This window comes from Mytilus trossulus, chromosome 8, assembly GCF_036588685.1.
Source record: "Mytilus trossulus isolate FHL-02 chromosome 8, PNRI_Mtr1.1.1.hap1, whole genome shotgun sequence".
Taxonomy (NCBI): Eukaryota; Metazoa; Mollusca; class Bivalvia; order Mytilida; family Mytilidae; genus Mytilus; species Mytilus trossulus.
This window is the reverse complement of record NC_086380.1, coordinates 49505381-49530214: the sequence shown is the minus strand read 5'-3', so window position 1 is coordinate 49530214 and position 24834 is coordinate 49505381. Positions and strand designations below refer to the sequence as shown.

At 31.8% G+C, this 24834-nt stretch overlaps 1 protein-coding gene across 2 annotated transcripts in view; it reads right to left on the bottom strand.

Annotated features, from left to right (window-relative positions):
* The window catches only part of LOC134681093 (uncharacterized), a 280458-nt gene extending 256236 nt beyond the window's left edge, over positions 1-24222 (bottom strand). For both annotated transcript variants that reach the window (XM_063540513.1, XM_063540516.1), the window contains exons 1-5: positions 24050-24222; positions 11586-11770; positions 7479-7662; positions 5011-5102; positions 3007-3130 (exon numbers count right to left, since the gene is read on the bottom strand). In XM_063540513.1, coding sequence (XP_063396583.1) covers positions 3007-3130; positions 5011-5102; positions 7479-7662; positions 11586-11770; positions 24050-24107 — 643 coding nt within the window. In that variant the 5' untranslated portion in view covers positions 24108-24222. The remainder of the gene's footprint in view (positions 1-3006; positions 3131-5010; positions 5103-7478; positions 7663-11585; positions 11771-24049) is intronic.
* Between the last annotated feature and the right edge of the window lie 612 nt (positions 24223-24834).

Genomic DNA, 24834 nt, shown 5'->3' with positions numbered 1-24834 from the left:
ATTATTCTGACTAGCTCATTTTTAGCACAACCACTCCAAATAATACAACAATAATCTATCAGTGGGAGAATATACCCATTATAAAATAATTTTCTTAGATCAATATTTAGAAATTTCTTGATTTTAGAGAGTAAAAAAAGTCTAGATGAAATTGATGAACATAAGTAATTAATATGGCCTGTCCAGGACAGATTAGAGTCAATTCTAACACCTAAAAGTTTTTCAATTGACGATTTTTTAAGAATATTATTTTCAATAGTTAGTACTGGTTCTGCTTGATTTAAACGCAGCCTTTGTCTTGTACCTATAACCATACATTTCGTCTTTTCCGAATTTATGAACATGCTATTTTCATGACACCATTTTTCAACACATTGGAGATCATCCTGTACTTTTAATTGCATATCAGCAATAGTCTTTCCTGATGTATGCATAGTTGTGTCATCAGCATACAGGTCTGTATGGCAGTTTTTGATGTGTAATGGAAGGTCATTTATAAACAAAACAAACAAAATTGGACCAAGTATTGAGCCCTGTGGAACACCAAAATTTATAAACTTTTTTTCAGAAAACTGATTATTTATATGTACTTGCTATCGACAAAAAAGGGCTGTTGCAGTGGGTTTTTTTTATTGGTAATTAGTTGAACTGCAACTAATTACAGTACATGTTAACATTGGTCATCAGATGAACCTGCTGCTTATTTCCGGTACTGGTTTTCTAATATAAACAAACTGAAACAAAAGTGGCTATCTATAAGTGGCTTGCTAAATTTGTTCATGTAGCCATCCCAGGCAAACAATCGACAATTGAACCATTCAATGGAGATAACAAATTCTGAGAAAGTGATTCAGATGATGAAATGAATAGCAAATATGACTTTTAATAAGAACAATCAAAAGAACAGAACTGGTCCTTTATTGTTGATTTGTCCATGGCTGTGAAAAATAAAACGGTAATATTAATAACAGTGTTCTCCCCAGGCCGATATGACGCTGCGGTGCCGCAGCGCCTTCATAATATTTTCGTAGATCCCGCAGCGTCTTAATTGGCCGTTGTCCCTTAATTCTTGATCCCGCAGCGTGTTAATTTTCATATTTTCATTATAAATATTGGTTAAAATTGACAAGTTGCTGATCACCGCTGAGAGGTCAGTCAGTGTTGCGCAATAACTGATACTGAAGTCTGAACAAGTTTTACCTGAGCCACGCTTATCTCAGCCTTATCGGATTATGTAATTATCATGTAATAGCGTAAATGATTATTAAAACGATAGATATGTGTAGAATAGTATTAAAACAAATAAAAACTGCAGTGCAGAAATTAAAGAAATAGATCGCAAATACATTGTATTTTCGGATCGTGTGTGTGTGATCACTTGACCATTTACATAACGGATTTTTTCATTGGTCGAGAAGAAGAATCTATTTTAACACGACCAATGAACGCGCTGATTACACGTGATTAATTTGAATACACATGGTTAAAGATATTTACGATGAAAATTATGAATGAGAGTATTTGTAGATGAACAAAATTAAATAAACTTTGATTAAAGATAACTAGGAGTTATTTATTTAAATAGAAAGTGATTAAAAGTTGCTTGCAACGTAAATTCGTCTCAAACTCGTGTTTTTAGAAAGAAAATGATCATTGAACATCAATCGTAAATCAGTGCGTCGGGAAATATGTGACAATCAACACGACCGGTTACGGATTCGCTGCAGCTTCTGTATAATGTCACTAGTAAATAATTTCAATGCTTATAGCTTTAACGAATTTGTAAAGTTTCGTTTATATCTACCTGCCAATGATAGGTTTTAAGAATAATACACACGGAAGGGAGTAATGTCAAACTACGGAAACTAGTCAGCTGTTCATTAAAACATTTTTGTTTTAAAAAGTTGACTGTTGTATACCAAGTATCTTAACCGAAATTGATTTTATTAATTCTGAATGAACATGTTCTCTGCTAAGCTAAAGGCAGATGATGGAAGTAGATTTTTTTTCAACCAAATGACTTCTAATAAAAGGGGGAATATAACTTCCTCTACACTGACAGTATAAGCAGATGTCATTGCTTCTCCTACCAACAGAGCTAAAGATTTAGCAAGTGATAACAGCAAGCACCTCTCTCTGGTTTCAATGACATGGCTGCCTGAGTTTTTCATAGCTTATAAATGTTAAAGGGGGTATAGGCAAAAGTTATTGTACATTAGTTGTAAGAGGGGGTTTTCAACCCTATTAAAAGAGGATAAAGACAAAATTGAGGAACAGACTGTCCAACAAAATAACACTATCTTGAAACAATATAATCCCTAAAAGGAGCAGAGAGTAAAGAGATGAATATTTATATTTTGACTTCTTTTATAATTGACTGAATATGAAAAACTTTTGTGTTTAAAATCATTTTATTTCATATACATTCTTGTACTTTATACTCTGCATTATTAAACACATAACACAAAACATTATTATTCATATAGCATGTCATGATTTATAACTGATTGCTTCAGATCACACAAGTTCATCCTAAAAAAAAGAGTTACACGCCCTTGAATTTTGCGCCTTAAAAAAATCCTGGGGAGAACACTGAATAAAGTTATTGTTGGTTAAAATTTGTTATTATTTTTATTTCAGTATCATACTGACAGAATATTTAGGACTGACAAATAATCTGGCTTTCTCTGTCCCATGACCGACAGGTCAAAAATCGTTTTCGTAAACTCTGGCATTAGATTTAGAAAGATCATACAAAAGGGAACATGTGTACTAAGATTCAAGTTGATTGGACATCATCTTAATCAAAAACTTCCTTGACCAAAAACTTGAACCTGAACCGGGCACTATCATTGTTAATGTTCAGTGGACCGTGACATTTGAAATCAAACAATTAACCCCAGAGTGTAAATGATACCAATAAAATCAATGCCTTCAACATGTATAAAATCTAATCCTTTGTCTAATAGCAATAAATCAAGATACATTGTGACAGAAAGGAGTTACCTGCTGCTTGTGCTGTGAATGATGAACATTTGGTCTTCATGGCATCAACACAACATGTATAGTTTGTTTCCTCCTTTGGACAAACTGTAACTTCTCTGTCTGTCTTTCCTTCAGCATCTTGACCCTAAAATATGTGTGATATAAAAATTAAAAATATGTTACAGTACTGCTTGATCATATCTTGCATAATTTCAAAAATAATGTAAATTTAGTGCAATAAAGGGGATTCTTGGAATTCACTGTTACATAATAAAGGTTAATATTTCCCCTTTAAAGATTTTGTCAGGACTATGAGAGCCACCATGCATTAAAAAACTTGTTGGGATTTTGAAATGATTGCAGATATGGCACTGGACCTTGTTAAAATTCCATATATGCACTGGTGATATAGCTGTTATTTAAGGAATGACTGCAATATTTTTTTCTGTCTATGAAGAAATAACATAAACTAGAGTCTCTAATAATATTCAAGATCAAAACTAAAAGCTGCAATTCAGGGGCATGTAGGCCATCTGGGTTCACAGACAGGGTCACTAGACACATTTTTAAACTAGATACCATAATGATGATTGTGGACAAGTTTGGGTAAATTTGTCTAGAAGTTTCAGAGGATAAGATTTTTTTGTAAAAGATTTAAGTTTAAGAAAAAAATATAAAAATTGACTATAAAGGGCAATAACTCCTTAAGGGGTCAACTGACCATTTTGATCATGCTGCCTTTTTTGTAGATCTTACTTTGTTGAACATTATTACAGTTTACAGTTTATCTCTATCTATAATAATATTCAAGATAATAACCCAAAACTGCAAAATTTCCTTAAAATTAACAATTCAGGGGCAGCAAACCAACAACCAGTTTTCTGATTCATTTGAAAATTTCAGGATAGATAGATCTTGACCTAATAAACAATTTGAATTTGTCAGATTTGCTCTAAATGCTTTGGTTTAAGAGATATAAGCCAAAAATCTACATTTTAACCCCTACGTTCTATTTTTAGCCATAGTGGTTGGTCACGGGACACATTTTTTTAAACTAGATACCTCAATGATGATTGTGGCCAAGTTTGGTTAAATTTGGCACAGAAGTTTCAAAGGAGAAGATTTTTGTAAAAGTTGAGGACAAAGGAGGACAACAAGTTATGAGAGAAGCTCACTTGGCCTGACCCTTTGGGTAAGGTGAGCTAAAAATGTGGTACACACTTGTTGTAACCTTTAGAATTATACTTTTTTACTTTTGTTATTTTTGTTGTCATTTCACTCACATTCAGCATATTTCTCTCATACTGTAACTGATTGATTGATTTTTAAAACAGTAAGCATCTATGCTTTAAGCCATTTTTCTAGTGTTTTTAATTGATATATAACTACATGAATCATGTATATTTATTAGTTTCAAGGTTTATTTTATTTAATTAATGTAGATCAATTATACATGCAACAGAGTATTCAACCAATTTGGCTGACATGATTCAGAAGATAATTTTTAGATATTTTAACAATTTAGACAAGATAATACCAAGTGTTATCAACCTTAATCCTGTCCCCTTATGATACTTATAGATTATTGTTGATCATCGCAACAAGATTGGTTGTCTTGCTTGAGCCAGTACGGTGCAAGCGAGAAAAGTAATCAAGTTAAGATGACCAATAATAATCTGTTTTTCACTATTACGCCTATGACATGTCAATTTCATTAGCAATGCCATGTGTCCCCTTAGTTTCTAGCAATAATTTTCATAGAAATCGACTCCACTGAGAAGAAAATTATCAGACAGCAAAATCAAAGTAAGATTTTGTAAAAAAGCGATAATGTTTGACATCCAGTTGAGATGACAGTTGAAGATAATAAAATAGATGCTTTCTGGTTCAATATTCATAAAATTTACCACTGACATTTATCAGTTTATAATTAATATTGTAAGCTTTATTCGTCTGCTGTTCTGTATATAAATGCTATACACGTATATATATGAAAAGATAGTACTGTTTAGTAACAAAACTTACAGTCCATGAATACACTTGGTTGTCCTCCATTGATGAACAAACCAACATTGAGCAGCCTTTTTCATTTTTCTCTTCGTCAATTAAGCATGGATCTATAAATATACTTATACTTGACCATTTAAGGGAAAAATGATCAAAAATGTAAGAGTCAGATTAGTTAATCTAAAGAAATTTTAAGAATCACTATGGACCCAGAAATAAAAGTCATGCTGACAAAAATGTTACTGAAACAAAAGAAATCTTAAAAACTCAGAAATTAGTAGTAATAAAGTGTTCTTATTTGGAGTACTGAGGTACTAAATGTAACAACATCCAACATCAGGATGCAAGAAGCCTCTTTTAACATAGATTACCATGGGTTTGTTCATCATTAAATATAATTCTGATCTTAATGACTTGAGGATCTGAGGTTAAAGTCACAAAATAAAACTATGAAATACATTTGAAATATGTAATAGCATGATTTGTTACCCTCAAGACTCACTATCATGACTATAGGCTTAGGAATAAAAAACTAGAGGCTCTCAAGAGCCTGTGTCGCTCACCTGTTACTGTATTTACTGATGTCGGTCATCTTGGTTGGTAGGTGGGGTCATTAGACACTTTTTTTAAATAGATACCATAGTAATGATTGTGGCCACGTTTAGTTTAATATGGCTCATAGTTTTAGAAAAAAAAGATTGTTGTACAAGTTACAAAAATGACGAAAAGTTGTTCAAAATTGACTATAATGGGCAATAACTCCTTAAGGGGTACTCTTACAATTTTTATCATGTTGACTTATTTGTAGATCCTACTTTTCTGAACAAAGTTGCTGTTTACAGTTTATCTCTATCTATAATAGTATTCAAGATAATAACCAAAAAACTGCAAAATTTCCTTAAAATTACCAATTTTAGGGCAGCAACCCAACAACGAGTTGTCAGATTCATCTGAAAATTTGTGAGGGGATAAACCTTATTCTGATGGACATTTAAATCTTGAAAGATTAGCTCTAAATGTCTTAGTTTTCAAGATATAAATCAAAACCTGCATTTTACCACTATGTTCTAATTTTAGCCATGTCGGCCATTTTGTTTGGTAGGCGGTGTCATCAGACACATTTTTTAAACTATATACCACAATGATAATTATGGCCAAGTTTGGTTTAATTTGGCCGTGTAGTTTCAGAGGAGAAGATTTTTGTACACGTTACAAAAACTGACGAAAATTTGTTAAAAATTGAATATAAAGGGCAATAACTCCTTAAGGGGTTGACTGACAATTTTGGTCATGTTGACTTATTTGAAGGTTATACTTTGCTGAACATAATTGCTGTTTACAGTTTATCTCTATCTATAATAGTATTCAAGATAATAACCAAAAACTGCAAAATTTCCTTAAAATAACCATTTCAGGGGCAGCACCATAACAACGGGTTGTCTGATTCATCTAAAAATTTAAAGGCAGATAGATCATGACCTGATCAACAATTTTACTTCATGTCAGATTTGCTCTAAATGTTTTGGTTTATAAGATATAAACCAAAATATACATTTTACCCCTGAGTTCTATTTTTAGCCATGGCAGCCATCTTGGTTGGATGGCCAGGTCACCGGACACATTTTTTAAACTAGATACCCCAAGGATGATTATGGCCAAGTTTGGTTAAATTTGGCCCAGTGGTTTCAGAGGAGAAGATTTTTGTAAAAGTTTACGGACGAAGGACGACAGACGACAGACGACGGACGACGGACGCCAAGTGATGAGAAAAGCTCACTTGACCTTTCAGGTCAGGTGAGCTAAAAATGCCATGCTGATATTTATACAAACTGACAGAGTGGAGTAAGTGTACTGATTTGGATACCAAATTAAACAACCGCATGAAGGATGAAGTCTCTTTTTAATTGTTTCACAGCCTTTAATAGCGTATTATGGGTTTTGTTTGTTATTGAAGGAATTGTTGTTTACATCCTGGTTCTTTGTTTTAGGGTTATAATATTAATTGACTCATTGGCAATCTTTCTACATCTCCTTTTTTTTCAATATTTTCTATGGTCATTTCCTCTTCACATATTTTCTGTAGAGATGGTAAGGATATTTGATGCAAAAAATAATATTTATCTTCCATTGCTCTTTAGCCTTTGCTATATATTTAAAGGAAAACAAAATTGGATTATTTTTAAATTCAATATTGCTATCTATCAGTTTTTCTGTGAAGTCAATATCCTCCTTTCAGAGAATATAACGGTCGGAGGAGGATATAACGGTCGGAAGAGTGTCTTTTTGTATGAATACTATAATTTGATCTGAGTATTGATAATTCTTTGTTCAACATTTGAGTAAAAGTTTTAATATAAATAATAGCACCAAGAGCTCATGTCAGATAATGTCCTGATAGTGCATTTATTAGAAAAGGGTTCTAGGATAGGATAGGATATATATAGCATGTAGATTTTCAAATATATCCATAATGATCAGGAACAAACCATTAACAGTCAGCTGGAAAGTTGCATTTGTATCTTTAGTTTCTTCCTTCCCTGCTCCAAAAATAGTTATGGAAACATCATAAAAGCCTGTATCACCTGCTGTTAGATTACTAAACTTCAGATTTAGTGTATTGTTAACCCATGTTAGTCTGTCTTTGAACCTGTCTCCTTGAGGAGCACGGATCTAAAATAAGAAACATTAAATTGTTGCAATTATACAAATATGACACTGTTTTAATCTGAATAACCATGCAGTTTAACATTTGTGTAATCAGCTGTCAAGTCTGCAATGGAATATTGTCTGCACCCCTTTAGACACAAGAATGGAGTAGGTCACAAATATTTAAAAACAGTTGTCTCAGAAATTGACTAAATTACTGCAACTAGAATGATCACTTACTAGTGTAGTTAATAAAATGATAACCATCACACTTGTGACTTGGTTTGTACATAAAATTGAGAATAGAAATGGGGAATGTGTCAAAGAGACAACAACCCAACCATAGAGCAGACAACAGCAGAAGGGCAACAACAGGTCTTCAATGCAGCAAGAAATTACTGCACCCAGAGGCTTCCTTTAGCTGGCCCCTAAACCAACATATAAAATAGTTCAGTGATAATGAACGCCATCCTAAACTCCAAATTGTACACAAGAAACTAGCATTAAAAATAATACAAGACTAACCAAGGTCAAAGGCTCCTGATGAATGAGACAGGTGAAAATTGCAGCAGGGTTAAACATGTTTATGAGATCTCAACCCTCTAGCCAATGCAGAAAAGTAAACACAACAATACACACATTAAAATTCAGTTCAAAAGAAGTCCAAATCCGATGTCAAAAGATGTAACAAAAGAAAATAATTAAATTTTGGATGTAACACGTCTTCTGATTGGCTGACATTATTTTGTTATGAGCCCATAGACATAATTTAGTCGTGTGACTGTGATGTCATCAACGTTTTCCCATAGTTTTCTACAGTTTAAAATGGAATTTAGAATTGAATTATAAGAAATGACTGTAATTTTTTTCTGTCTATTTGAAATAACATAAAAAAATTGGTGCACACTGTTAAATAACCCACTTCGCGCGTTATTCAGTGTGCACCAAATTTTTTATGTTATTTCTTCATAGACAGAAAAAATATTACAGTCATTCCTTAAATAAATAAAATGACAATAATACATAAATAACATCAAACTACTAACAGTTTTCTGACATGCCAGCTCCAGAGACCTCAATTAAACTGATTATGTCTTCATCATATGAATATCAGGCACAATCCCTCCTGTTAGGGGTTAAGTATCATACTATCATAAAATATTTGAGAAAAACATAACCAGTGTCATGCCAACAACTGTTTTTTAAATAAATGTGTTTAGTTCTGATGCAAAGACCCTTTTATAAGTGAATCAATATGAAAGCCAAAATGTGCAATCTTTAATGACCTGACATCAGTATTGTACCTATTTCAGTCAGGGGTACTATTTTTACAAGTTATTTTTAATTTCTTGAAGAAGTAATATTAATATACATGATATACTTGCATAAGTAAATTTGTAGGATACTTATACAAGTGAATTTTATTTACTTAGATATAGGAAGATGTGGTGTGAGTGCAAATGAGACAACTCTCCATCCAAATAACAATTTAAACAGATGCTCTGCAGGGCATAGCTTTATACGACTGCAGAGGTTGAACCCTGAACGGTTGGGCCAAGTATGGACACAACATTTAAGCTGGATTCAGCTCTAAATTTGGATTGTGATTAAATAGTTGACACAACATAGGTTTCTGACACAGAATGAATGTGTTCTAATGAACTTAAAATTTTTGTTTTCTCTTAGAGCAATTCACTATGCTGTTGAATATTAATCCTCTCAAAAAAATGTTTGAAGAAATTTTCTTTTTATTTATGAAATTTCAAATGAGAAAAATTGAACCCAATTTTTTTAATCACATTCCCCTTTTCCTTATTCCAAAACTAATCTCAATTAAAATTTCTAATGGAGTTTGCAACAATAACTACTCATTTAAATACATCATAAAATATTAAGATGTAAAAAAAACTGCTTGTTATCACTGAATGGTGAAGATTATTTTAATTTATCAGTTGGTAGTAAAAAGTGAATATACATTGTGTATTGTATATAACAAAGATTTAAGTTGATTCTGGACAAAGAAAGATAACTCCAATTAAAAAAAATCTTGCTATTGCACAATATTGTGCAATTAGATATTTCTTGCTTACTATTCTGGACAAAGAAAGATAACTCTAATTAAAAAAAATTTGCTATTTCACAATATTGTGCAATTAGATATTTCTTGCCATTGTGCAATACTGTGCAATTGAAAAGACTTGCTATTGCACAATACTTAATATAATAATTTAAGATCCTGATTTGGATCAACTTGAAAACTGGTCCCATAATCAAAAATCTGAGTACATGTTTGGATTCAGCGTATCAAAGAACCCCAAGATTTCAATTTTTGTTAAAATCAAACTAAGTTTAATTTTGGACCCTTTGGACTTTAATATAGACCAATTTGAAAACAGGACCAAAAATGAAGAATCTACAAACACAGTTAGATTTGGCATATCAAAGAACCCCATTTATTAAAATTTTTATGAAATCAAACAAAGTTTAATTTTGGACCCCAATTTGGACCAACTTTAAAACTGGGCCAATAATCAAGAATCTAAGTACATTTTTAGATTCAGCATATCAAAGAACTCAACCGATTCATTTTTCGTCAAAATCAAACTAAGTTTAATTTTGGACCCTTTTGGACCTTAATGTAGACTAATTTGAAAACAGGACCAAAAGTTAAGAATCTACATACACAGTTAGATTCGGCATATCAAAGGACCCCAATTATTCAATTTTGATGAAATCAAACAAAGTTTAATTTTGGACCCTTTGGGCCCCTTATTCCTAAACTGTTGGGACCTTAATTCCCAAAATCAATATCAACCTTCCTTTTGTGGTCATAAACCTTGTGTCAAAATTTCATAGATTTCTTTTAACTTAAACTAAAGTTAAAGTGCGAAAACCAAGAAAACGCTTATTTGGGCCCTTTTTGGCCCCTAATTCGTAAAATGTTGGGACCAAAACTCCCAAAATCATTACAAACTTTCCTTTTGTGGTCATAAACCTTGTGTTAAAATTTCGTAGATTTCTATTAATTTTTACTAAAGTTAGAGTGCGAAAACTAAAAGTATGCGGACAACGACGACGCAGACGACGACGCCAAAGTGATAGCAATATACGACGATTTTTTTTTTCAAATTTTGCGGTCGTATAAAAAGTAAAGCATTATAAGTTAAAGTACGGCCTTTTTTACTTCCATAGGTAAAAAAAAATATTGGCTGAGTTATGTCCCTTCGACCTTCATATTTTTTTACTTGTAGAAGTAAAAAAGTCATCCTATCTTCTTTTTTTGAATTCTTATGATTTCTTTGCTCTAATGGAATTTTAAATTATGTGCCCTTTGCGGAGGTCTTTACTAATCATTTAAGTGTAATATCATGGACAATGAAAATCCCTTTTTCTGTTATCATCAGAACACTGCTCATTTACAAGCCCCCAAGGAGTAATTTTTGAAGGCCTTGTGCAAATACTTAAGATCTTTGCCAATCAGTTTCTTTGTTGAATTAATGAGATAAAACATTGAACTCTAATATAAAAATTTGAAAAAACCTGGTAAAATCATTAAAGGCATGAATTTACATCTCAAAACTTGAGGACTTTTGTGGAATTGTAAGAAAAATTTACTTATACAAGTAAATTTTTGAGAAAATTAAGGGGAGATTATTTATTTACTTATATATGTGTATATTTTTTTTCACTTCTCCAAAGTAAATAAAAATAACTTGTATAAGTAGTACCCCTGACTGTATATCCCTTCTTAACAAGTCTGTTTAAATGTTTTGTAAGATTTTGAGGTGAATACTGACATTTTTTTTGCTTTGTTAAGGATATTACCATAAAAGATTGGATGTGAAATACCTAAAAGTATAAGATGTCTGCATGTTGCAGAGTCATATTTACGAATTGTTTAGATATTTAGATATATATCTCAGGAGATAAGAACAATATAAACCTACCTTGAATCCATTATTTTTATTATAGTAGCAGAATATTTCTGCCGTATCTTGTTTGGTCTTTCTAACTGTCCAATTTATTACTGTCAAGTTGATAAATTTCACTGCAGGATCACCATATACAAATTTGGTTGTAACCTCTTTACCTGCACAAAGACTCACTGGTTCTTGGTTATGATAAGATGCACCTGTTAAGTAAAGACAAGAATAATAATAAACAGATGCATTTATGAGTGTTTATGTATAATTTTGATTTCATTGAAACAATTCAACAAATTCAAGCAACTTATCATCATGCATATGCATGATTTTGATAGTTTGTTATTACCATGATTACCTTGTACTGTTACACCACTGTACCAGGTTAGGGCTGGAGGGTTGGGCGCATGTTTAACCCTGCCATATTCTGTATTTGCCTGCCCCAAGTCATCTGTAATTCAGTAGTTGACATTTGTTGCTGTGAAACATATATTTGTTTTTTCGTTCTTTATTTTGAACAAAAATTAGGCTGTTTTTTTGTTAAATATTTGTAATTTCCAGGTGTTATATAGTTGACCATGTAGTATTAGCTTTACTCATTATAAGCCATAAACTGCATTTTACCCCTTTGTTCTAGTGATGTCACCCATGTTGGTTGGAAGGCAGGGTCATTGGACATTTTTTAAACCATGTAAAATTGATAACCCAATAATGAAAAAGTTTGGTTAAATTTGGCCAAGTTAAGTTTCAGATGAGCTAAATTTAGGTTTTTGTCAAATTTAACATGTTTAACAACAATAGACATGACAGACACAAGGTGATCTAAAAGGTCAAGATGATTTAGATTTAGATTATCAGAAATATATAAACATGGTTTGGTGATAATTTTTAAAACATTGTAATAAACATATTTATAATATGAATAAGAAGCAGAATAAGAAAAAAATCTTCAGAACCATGTTGTTCATGTTGTTTCAACTACATCATTTTATACTGATATAAATACATGATATATGCAGTTTTGTGAGTTAAATCATTTTTTAGAATTTTAGAAGTTTTCACTTGGGTAAATTAATCAATGAGCAATAATGAGTTTCTTTCATACACAATCCCAGTGATTAAACATACAGAGAACAATTATGAAAAGCTATTGTATCTATTCAACGGAACAATAGAACTGCCAACAGTTTAACTAGATTGACCATTTAGGAGATGACGATGTGGAAAAGTTTCATTTGATTTGCAATAATTACAGCATTATCCATTGTAAATGATTATGTCAGGTATCCAGATCTGAAATCCATCTACAAAGGGATTCTTATACTGAGGAGCAATTAATGACAAGTTTGTAATGGTGTCGGATAAAAGCTCTACAGAGCTTATGTTGTATTGTTATATGTATAACCGACTTTAAATAAATCTTTTATGCTTAATGGTGGGTAGATGTGTTGCCCATGGAGAATATTCCTTTATCACAGGGAATCTGCTCCAGGTTTAACTTACCCGGCCACCATTAAAAAAAATATCATTACAGTAATTGCTCTTAATGCAGCTATAGGGATATAGACGTGATAGATCCCTCCCAAGTTTCTAATGGGGATATTACTGTCCACATGTGTGTCTAAATAAATGCTGACTTTATTTTAGTTTCATATAGAAGACTAGCCTTATCAAGGATGTTGGGTGATGAAAAAGCATTGTTTTCAACTCACAACCTCAAAGTTGATAGGTAACTGATCAATGTAGATGAGCTTGTTAACCCAATCTCCAAGAGGCTCTTTGTAAATCCAAAAGGCTCCTTATTACACTATCAATATTACAATATCAAAACTTATCAATAATTCAAATCTATTTAGTTACTTTATAAATGCAGTTTATTTATCTTTAATTTTCTATCTTTTGATTTATTTATTGATAAGAAGACTGATTTCATCAAAGATATATATATTAAATGTCGTTTAGTAAAAGCATGTTACATAAACAGAACAAATTAGGGTGTTTATAACATGAACTTCCTTCCTCGTTAACTTATATCTTTATATTTCAAGTGAAGTTCACTTCACCTATTTCAGGGTTCATTTCCTTTAAACATGTCAAATGCTATGATCATGATGATCTCTAAAAATTGTGTTTAATGTCTTTTACAGATTTACATAATACATGTTATGGCATGATACAGATTATGATGTTCTCATGTATTTTATGATGGTATAATACTAAACCCCTAACAGGAGGAATTGTACTAAAATATTTACATGATGAAGACATAATCTTTTAAGCAGTTTAATTGAGTTATCAGGTTATGGAGCTGACATGTCAGTAACTGCTAGTCATGCTAGTCAAGCTAGTTGTCCTTTCTTAATTAATGTATCATTGTCATTTTGTTTAGTTTCTTTTCTTACCTAATAATTCTGACATCAGTCTCGGATGCTTTTGAACAGCATACATGTATTGTTGCGTGTTTGTTTTTTCTACATTGGCTAGAGGCATAGGGGAAGGATTGAGATATCAAGAAAATGTTTAATTCCAACACATTTTTGCACCTTTCCTATTAGTCAGGAGCCTCTGATCATTGTCAGTCTTGTATGATTTTCAATTTTAATTTCTTGTGTACATTTCAGAGTTTCATATGACATTCATTATCACTGAACTTGTATTAATTTTTGTTTTGGACTAGCTGAAGCACACCTCTAAGTGCAGGAGTTTTTCGCTGCATTGAAGACCCATCGGTGAACTTCAGCTGTAGTCTGTTCTTTGACACATTCCCCATTTCCATTTTATTATATAGCTAGAGGTCAAAAAAAGGGACTGACCAGCAAATGTAATATGTACCGCAAAGATAAGGGAAAAATTATAAAAGTCTAAAAGTTTTGTACAACAGTACTAATATAAGTAATATTATGTACATGTATATTATAGAAGATGATGTTTTAGAATCGTGTTCAAGAGAGGGAAGAAAGATACCAAAGGGACAGTCAAACTCATAAACCTAAAATAAACTGACAATGCCATGGCTAAAAATGAAAAAGAACAGACAAACAATAGTACACATGACACAACATAGAAACTAAAGAATAAACAACATGAACCACACCAAAAACTAGGGGTGATCTCAGTTCACAATTATTTTGGCTAAACATGTACAAATAGCCTTTGTCAGTGTCAATGTACATGTACATGTACAGCATGTAGAGTATATATATCTCCTTGCTTATGATGCTTACTGACAAAGGTTACCTTTAGCCAGGTCTTTACCAGTGCTACATGTACTTGGTATATATTTATATCAATCTAAGAACCTTACTTTGAACATTAAAATAAAGTGAATGTTACAATAAGCTGCACCCATACTACTCTTTTATATTCATAAATAATCATCAAGCTACATTAAGCTTTTAAGCTGTATTTATATATATGCCTTCCTTCAATACACTTCCTCTTTCAAATATACTTGATCATGTTGATCATATCTTTTTATTATTTTTAAAAATAAAATATGTTTCCTCATGTTCCTTGTATGTGTAATCTTAAATGTTCATCAAAACTTACACAATATAATTACTGTAAATTCAGAAATTATTGCAATGTTTTAATTATTGCGATAAATATGTAAGGGTCATAATAGCAAAATTTTAAAGTCGCAATTTGAATTTTTGTATATATATATATATATATACATGTACAATATATATGAATCAAACATTTTTTTCTCAATATTGCAAAAAATTAAATTGCATTTTAGTCTAAAATGACAAGATCTCAATAATAAATGCTTGCAATAAAAGCTAAATTTACAGTGTATAGATATACTGTTACCATAGTTACCAGGTTAAAAGGACAGTAATTTATACAATGTATCAGGATTGGACTCACAATTCAGCTGTCATGGCTATTTAACTAATTCTGAATTCTTGTTTTTCTGGTCACTTTTACCCTATAGTATAAGGATTTGACTGACAATTTCTGCCATGTTGACTTAAAATAGAATTTATATTTCTAGTGATATTTTTTGCTACATGTGCTATTTACCATTACTTATAGTATAATTACATGTAGTTTGCTGACATAACTACTTTGTTTGACCTACCAGCATGACTAGTATTAAGAACAATGAAGAGGATCTTGACTTGACAATCAGTTTTCAGTTATCTTAAGTTTGACATCTATATTTGTAATATAATTCTTTAGACGATATCTAGAATAAAATGTTAAAACACTTGTAAATTTGGTAAAAATCTTTTAGGAGTTGTATAAACAATGATAAATAGACAGACGGTAGTTCTCATCATTTTGAACATTTCTGCAACTGTCTCTATCTATAACAGTTTACAAGATAATAAACATGATAAAAAAAATATTTGTATTTTACAAACAATGTTCTTTAAGCCTTGGCTTGTTGAGTGCCAGAGTGATGCACCAGACAAATTTTAAATATACATACCTGAGATAGCCCTGTAGTTTAGAGAAGATTTTGTAAAAGTTTACAGATGAAGCACAACAATTGTCATAGATAACACAAACCCTTAGGACCAGGTGATCTATTAATATCAGAAAATTCCTCAAATAATTCAGAATAGTAGCCTAGTTGTACACAATGTACTACACATTGCTACAGCAATAGGTGTATACATTGTAGTATAATGTGAGTTACTGGCTCCTGACTTGGGACTGGCACAAACAAAAGTGTTATGCAAGTTAAAACATATTTGTGAACACACAATTATCCTCCGTACCTCGCACAGTGGTGTAACAGAATAACCAGAGTTCATATGCTACAAGTTTGTGAAACACAGTTTTCATTTATAAATTTAAGAAATTAAAAGAAATAGCAGACATTGTCAGGAATGAGTTAAACATGTAAAAAGAATTGTAATTGTAGATTGATTGTACATGTTGTACATAGATATAGGAAGATGTGGTGTGAGTGCCATGTATTAATGTAATTTAAAAGCAGTGTAAGGTTGTGTTTGGATTACTTCTCTTACACTGCTTTTAAATTGTCCATTAACATTGATTAACCAGGATTCAGGAAACCCTTGTTTTCCCCCTTTTTTGCTTCTACTTCCTAAAAGGTTTGAGCCATAACCCCCCAAAGCCAATCCTAACCATCCATTTGTGTTATGGAAACTTGTGGTATAATTTCAGAGAGATCCATAAGCCATTCAACAAGTTATTGTCAGAGTCAGTGGTACTACTTATACTTATACATGTAATTTTTATTTACCCCAAGAAGTAAAAAAAAAAATATACACATATATACCATTGTATACAGATATTTAAAAGTATCATGAGTATATGGCCCTATTTCGTAGTGCATTTCTTTTAGACAATAAATTCAAATTAAAAAAATCGCACCTGCTCTTTCTCAGAAATATTTTTACAGTGTAGTTTGCTACCAGTGAGACAAATAATATCAAAATTATAGAAACTTCTACCAGCTCTAACTCAAAATATTGACAATTCTGTGTTAAGGGGGTGTAAAATTCAGTTTGACAGCTTAAGACGTGATAAAACTTGACCTTTTAGAACTGGACCAATTCACTACTTAACATAAAGTTTCAGCACCCAAATTTTTTTGACATGTAATTACATCCCCCTTCTTAATATTTCATGCATTTAATATCAAGAAATAAATTGGGAAAGTGTATTAAATAAAACATGCAAGTTATACACTGTTTACACTAGGGACTATATTCGTAGACAACGAAAACCAAAGGACGATAACTGTGTCCTTGGACCATATAAGTTAATTTGTAGAATACTTATACAAGTGAATTTAATTTACTTGTATAGGTAAAATAATAGAATTCTAATTGTCTGTCCATTGCAGATGTCTTTACTAATCATTTAAGTGTAATTTCATGGACAATGAAAATCCCATTTGTCTGTTATCTTCAGAACAGTGCTCATTTACAAGCCCCCAAGTAGCAATTTTTGATAGCCTTGCCCAAATACTTAAGATCTTTGCACAATCAGTTTCTTTGTTGAATTAAGGAGATGAAACATTGAACTCTAATAAAAAAATTATGAGCTAACCTGAGAAAAATTATTTAAGGCATGATTTTATATCTCAAAACTTAAGAATTTTTGTGGGATTGATAAGACCCCTTTCACACTAGCACATTTTCATTGATTTAAACTAGACTGATTCACTGTAGATTGATTTAAGGGCCAATGTGAACGCTGTACATGTGAACTGATCTTTAATTGATCTAAACTTTAATACCAAAAGAGGTATAGTTTAGTTTGAATTGACCTAAAGTAAACCGATCATTTGATTGAGTTAAGTCTGCCAATTGATATTTTATCGTATGTTTTTCTATGTTGTGATGTTATGCTATTGTTTCAGAAAAAGGGAGAAGGTTTTGATCCATTAAAACGTTTAATCCCGCTGCAAATGTTTGCACCTGTCCTAAGTCAGGAATCTGATGTACAGTAGTTGTCGTTTGTTTATGTAATATATACGTGTTTCTCGTTTCTCGTTTTGTTTATATAGATTAGCCCGTTTGTATGGTTTTACACTAGTAATTTTGGGGCCCTTTATAGCTTGTTGTTCGGTGTGAGCCAAGGCTCAGTGTTGAAGGCCGTACTTTAACCTATAATGGTTTACTTTTTAAATTGTTATTTGGATGGAGAGTTGTCTCATTGGCACTCACACCACATCTTCCTATATAGATCTTACTTTAAATGGGAACGCAAAGATTGGTTTAAACTAGTACGATTGAATCGAAAATAATATATGCGTATGAATAGCAGTAAAACTATCTCAGAGGTTTGTTTAAACCATATTTCTCTTTTAACAGGCCTTTAGAACGAACTGAAAACATGTTGTCTTCACTGTAGCATAGATTTGCGAAATCTGTGTCTTCTTTCTTATGTTGATTTTTTCTGTTTTCAGGAACTGCAGTATTTTGTAGTGTTGTAACTTTATTGCTACAGTTTGTTTTTTTTCAAATGTAAAAAAAAATGCAAGAAAAGTTAAAATTACTTGTACAAATAGTACTCCTGACTGATTGTCTGGAAACTAGAAAAATGCTTATTTGGGCCTTTAAAATGTTGTGTTTGGATTACCACTCTTACACTGCTTTTAAACTGTCTTAAGTAATTGTCCATTAACCAGGAAATCTTTGCATTCCCCCTTTTTTTACCCCTAATTCTTTAACTGTTAGGACCATATATTAACCCCTTAAATCAATCCCAACCTTCCTTTTGTGGTTATAAACCTTGTGATTAAAGGAGTAGGTAAGGGCCCCCCCTTTTTGGGAAAAATGTTGGTTGCTTATAGGGAATCACTTAAGTGTGACTGGAGCGGGTCCCTCTTAGGTCAGTCAGTGGAACCCCACTTATGAAAATTTCTGGATCCGCCACTGTTTAACAGGCTATTATTTGAACTTGACTTGGATTTATCTTTAATTATGGAATTTGCATAATTTTTTGTGGTTGAAAATTTTATTAAATTACATGTTTATTCTGTACTACAATGTTCTGTGCTGCACACAACACTTTCCATTACAAAGCAAATAGCACATTTTCAATAGAATGTACTGTGCCGCACACAACACTATCTATACAAAATACATTGTACGGAAAGAGTTATGAACCACTCAAAACATTATGATACCAAATAAACATGAAATTTATTAAAAATTTCAAGCACAAGAAATTAAAATTAGGCAAATTCCATAATTTAAAATAATTCCAAGTTCAAATAATAGACTTATTTTCACAATTTGTAAAACTGCTATAATATGGGGCCAAAAAGGGGTCTTACTGAACCTACTCCTTTCATAGATTTCTATTTACTTATACTTATTACATTGTATTATACTTAAGTCATTGTCCGGAAACCAAATGTCTTCGGATGACAATGATGACGACATGATACCAAGGCCACACCAATTTAAATTCTTGTTCTACTGATTTCCAAAAAAAATTAATTGGGGCGAGTGAATGATTTAAAAATTTTAATGAAAATTAAATAACTTTACAAATTTTTGAGGTGAGGCTTGAAAAGTAAGCGATTATAATTTTGTAAGCATAAAATCATAGGTTCTGACAATATTAATCAAAACAAGATGGTAAAAAACTTGATTTACCACTTGTGTTTTGACATTTCTTTACTTTATCAACTGCCAACTGCTTTTTTCCCCTTTTCACCAGGACATGTAAAGTATAGGCAACCATTTAACTACAATGTGTGTGTGTGAGGGAAGGGGGGTACTTTTTTTTTCTACAACTAATTTTTTTCATGCAAAGCACGGTCAATTTTATTAAGTTTTTCCATTAAACATGTTAAATGAAATTATATTTTTTAAGATTTAACAATAAAGGTAAGGGGAAAATCTGGATACAGAATTTTTCTCAATCAACATGATCAAATTGGGGATCATAATAATTTTGTAGAAAATTTTTAAACATACCCCCTTCCTCTTTTGAAGTCAACATGGTCAAATGGTTGTTCCCTTAATATTAGTTTCTGAGGCATCATATCTTGAACTAAATAATTGAATAATTATTTCAACTGCATTATTTGATCTCCATTGAATTGCCATGTGATAGATATCTTTGCTTATTCCTAGGCCACGATATGACCAATACCTAGCAACACGGCCATGACTCAGAATATGTACATAACCAGGTGCTCCTGATCAGGGAGCAGCTTTATACGACCGCAGATGTGGAATTCTGAACAGTTGGGACAATACATGTATGGACACAACATTCAAGCTTGATACAGCCCTGAATTTGGATTGTGATCAAATTCTTGACATAATATGAGTTATTGACACACATGACACAAAACAAATGTCAAGATTAAACAAATCTATTATGCAATATTGTGCAATTACAGATTTCTTCTTCAAACTTTCCAAAAATTTGGAAATTGAGAAATTTGAAAAAAAAATTGTAAACTTCTACCATCCCCCTTTTTTTGCAAAAGTCCAAAACCTGACATTTCTTCATACATTATCTACCAGTAGTGTATGGGAGGTTAACCCGAAAACATACCAAACATTGTATGTTTACTTTTTTTAAATTACCTCCCTTACACTGCTTGAAATTGTCTCAATTGTCCATTGACCAGAAAATAAAATTGAGAATGGAAATGGGGAATGTATCAAAGAGACAACAACCCGACCATAGAAAAAACAACAGCAGAAAGTCACCAACAGGTCTTCAATGTAACGAGAAATTCCCGCACCTGGAGGCGTCCTTCAGCTGGCCCCTAAACAAAAATATACTAGTTCAGTGATAATGAACCCCATACTAATTTCCAAATTGTACACAAGAAACTAAAATTAAAATAATACAAGACTAACAAAGACAAGAGGCTCCTGACTTTGGACAGGCGAAAACATGTTTCCACCCTTTTTTTGCCCCTAATTCCAAAATATTTTGAGCCATAACCCCCAAAGTCATTACCAGGGATGGGGTAATCGTAATCTGTAATCGTAATCGATTGTAATTGATTACATTTTTTCAAGTAATCGACAGTAATCTGTAATCGAAGACATTTTCGATTACTTGTAATCGTAATTTAATCGATTACAGCAAAAATTTGGATGTAATCATCCATTACTTTTCGATTACATTTCGATTACTATAGTAAAATAGTTTGATGAAAAATAACCTATTTCAGAGGAGAACATGTATGTGTTATCACTTTGTAGTACAGATAAAATATTATGCATCAACAATACTTGAGAGTTAAGCAACTGCCTTATTTCTATCTATTGTCTCAAGCTGCATTATGAGTAAACAGATCCCCTACCTATATTTACTTTATATCTAGTTTTTAAACCAAATGGATGTACATGAATGTGTTTATCAATAATTCAAGAGCTTTAATATAATAAAGAAAATAGATTTGAAATATTACAATAGATCTTAAATAAGAAATGTGTCTATCTTTCGTTAAGTTCTGTTCTACATTTTTAAAAGAAATTAGCTTTAATATTTGTATTAAATTTCCAGAAAACGTCATTTTCAATCATAGTTGAAATTAAAGCTTAGAATAGATAAACAGTTGATTTCTCAAATGTTATGATATACAAAATAGTATAAGTTATTGTTGCAATGCGATGACATCTTTCATTTCTTTTAAAAGTCAAAATTTCAATTTTTTTTTTTAATATTTCTAATTTTCATTAAGAGATTTGATCTAAAAACAGCTATCAACTTAAGATTTAGAAACAATGCTTAAATGATGCATTTGGTAAAGTTCTAAATTTCCACTGTACAAATGTTGAGCAATATAATTGTGTTTTACTCATGTTATTTTTTTGTTAAAATGTTGAAGCATGTAATTGACAGTAATCGAAAAGTAATGTTATTACTTTTGATAAAGTAATCGATTGTAATCGATTACATACTAAAATAATCGATTGATTGCACAAAAATCCTTCATGTAATCGATTATTAATCGATTACATTTGTCAGTAATCGTGCCCATCCCTGGTCATTACTAACCATCCCTTAATGGTATGGAAACTTGTGGTATAATTTCAGAGAGATTCATACACTTAAACAGAAGTTATTGTTTAAAAACTACAAACACGCTTATTTTAGGCCCCTTTTTGACCCCTAATTCCTAAACTATTGGGACCATAACCCCCAAAATCAATCCCAAACTTTCTTTAGTGGTATTGAACCTTCTGGTAAAGATCCATTCACTATATATCTAAAGTAATTGTCTGGAAAACCTAGTTTATCTCCTTTTTTTGCCCCTAATTCCCCTTTTTAACCCTAATTCCAAAACGTTTTGAGCCATAACCCTGTAAAGTCATTACTTACCACCCCTATACACGTCTTAACGAGAACCCTGTATACAATGTTTACAAAAAATCATTATCTGAAGTTCATAACTTCTGACAATCTAGACACACCTCCAGAAAGGCAGACCTAAAGAGTCATGTCTATTTATAATTGTTTTAATTTCTACAAGAAATTTAGATTTTTTAAAAGCATGGGTGCAAGACGCATTCATTATTTTTTCATCAATCCATATATATATCAGGGATCTCCATGGATGAAAATTGAACCATGGAGGAATTTTCACCATCATAAACCGCATCTACGCTGTACAGTGTAGCGCAATCGAAAGTATTTCATTCCTCCACATAAGGATACTAGGTGAACTTGCAAATTCATTGCTTATTTAAATTATATGTATTTAAATTTTCATTATAAATACTATGTAGAAGTATATATATATTTTCAATAACTGCCGTGTGTAACTCTTCAAAGGACAAGCCCTCATGCCCCCTCCCTTTCCCTTAGTCGAGAATGACCAATAGCTATCACGAAGGTCAACATGTAGTTTTCTTGCTATTTTTGGTAATTGTTATGGGGGGTTAAAAATCATGTGGAGCTTATTTTTCACGGACACTGTCAAATTCAGAAGTAATGAAACCATTACCGGTATGGCTGATTTGCAGCAACGACAAAACCAATCGTACGGGTTATGTAAAAGGTTAAAAAAGATTTGTAAAGTAAACGCTGTCAAATGAAAAGGTTTTTAATTACTTTATTTAGCAAATCTATGCTATGCAACATGCATCTTTCGAGTCTGAATAGAAACCGGAAACGCGGATGTAACAATTTCATTGTAAACTACGAAATGAATTCGGAATTACGATACGATATTTCTTTACAGCAAATATTAAAAGTTTATACTTTTAACTTTTAAAGTAATTCTATAATATTGTTAGACTACAGCAGTACTCGAGTTATTTGGGATGAAATAAAAATTACTATTTTACGTGTTATTTTGTACTTCTTAAAAAGGGGGATGCTGATTGCGTAAGTCAAAATAAACGCACGTGTTCGACTTGTTAAAACTTTGTAACTGGATTATTAATTTATTTATTTAATCTGAATTATCATAAGCATTTGCAGGAACTTAGTTGAATAATTAGACAAATGAATCGTCTATCTTCGGATAATATTCTCCTGTCTGGTTTGTTGATCTACCTGTACAAGCTCAGGAACAAGTGATTAGCGATCTTAATCCAGATATTCCTCAGGCGTTAGAACTGTATTGGATTATACTATAAAAAAGCCTGAGGGTTATGCAATTACATGCATTATAATTGCTACAAAAATAACCACAGTTTTGAACGATGGCGGAAGACAATTGAACGATGGCACAAGTCATTTGACGATGGCGCAAGTCATTTGACAATGGAGCAAGACATTTGAACGATGGCGGGGCGCCATCGTTAAACAGGACATGGAGATCCCTGATATATCTAAAAATACCACATTCCCAATACTGATCAATACTTATAAACAAGCACATGCACACATATGTATACCTTAAATTAGGGTAAAGGCCGTTAAAAACTTCTATTTGTAGGTAGACCGAAGCAGTTCACAGCTTTTTAGAAAGCTAAAACTTGTGATTCATGACTCATTGTATTATTAATTTTATCGAGCGCTAAAATGATACCATAGATGTATTTGTATAAAGTTTTTATGTCTCGTACCTTTTGCTGAAAGCGCTAAACATAAGACCTGCACAACGAAACGGATTACTTTCCACATACTGCAAAATCCAGCACAAACGTCTGATCACTGTTATTTGAGGCTCGTTATTTGGGATTGGAATATTCTACTTTCATTTCTGGTATTGATGGGAGACAACTCGTCCCACTATCGGGAGGGTCTAAAACCCGGAAGTGGAAAACGTGGAATGGGTATATTATAACTAATATATCTAGAACCGCTTAGGCTAAATTAATAAATAAAACTGATTTTGAAAGCTTATATAATAGTCTATAAGAATAAATTAAAAAATATATATTTAAATTTGCTTTTATACCGAAAAATTTACCGGAAGTCTTTCTTAGATCTTCTTAGCGTGACTCTGACAACACATTTTTTTAACATTTAAACTTTAATTCTCGAAAAAGCATATAACCCGGTTGATTCCGAACACCAATTTAATGACAAATAATATGATATAAAGAAAAATATAAATACATTACTAAAAAAGGATAAAACTTCCAGGTTGACCCTTGTATATAAATGATAAAGTGAATTTTTCCACTTTGAACTAAAATTCACAAAAATATAAAAAGCCAGGTAAAAATCGAGAACGTGATTCTGAAAGACAATTTTATGACAAATAATATGATATAAAGAAACATATAATAACATTACGTAAAAAGGGTAAAAATGGACTGGAAGTCCCTCTTGTATATAGAGTAATGATGAAGTCACATTTTCAAATTTGAACTAAAATTCACAAAAAATAAAATAAAAAAAAATA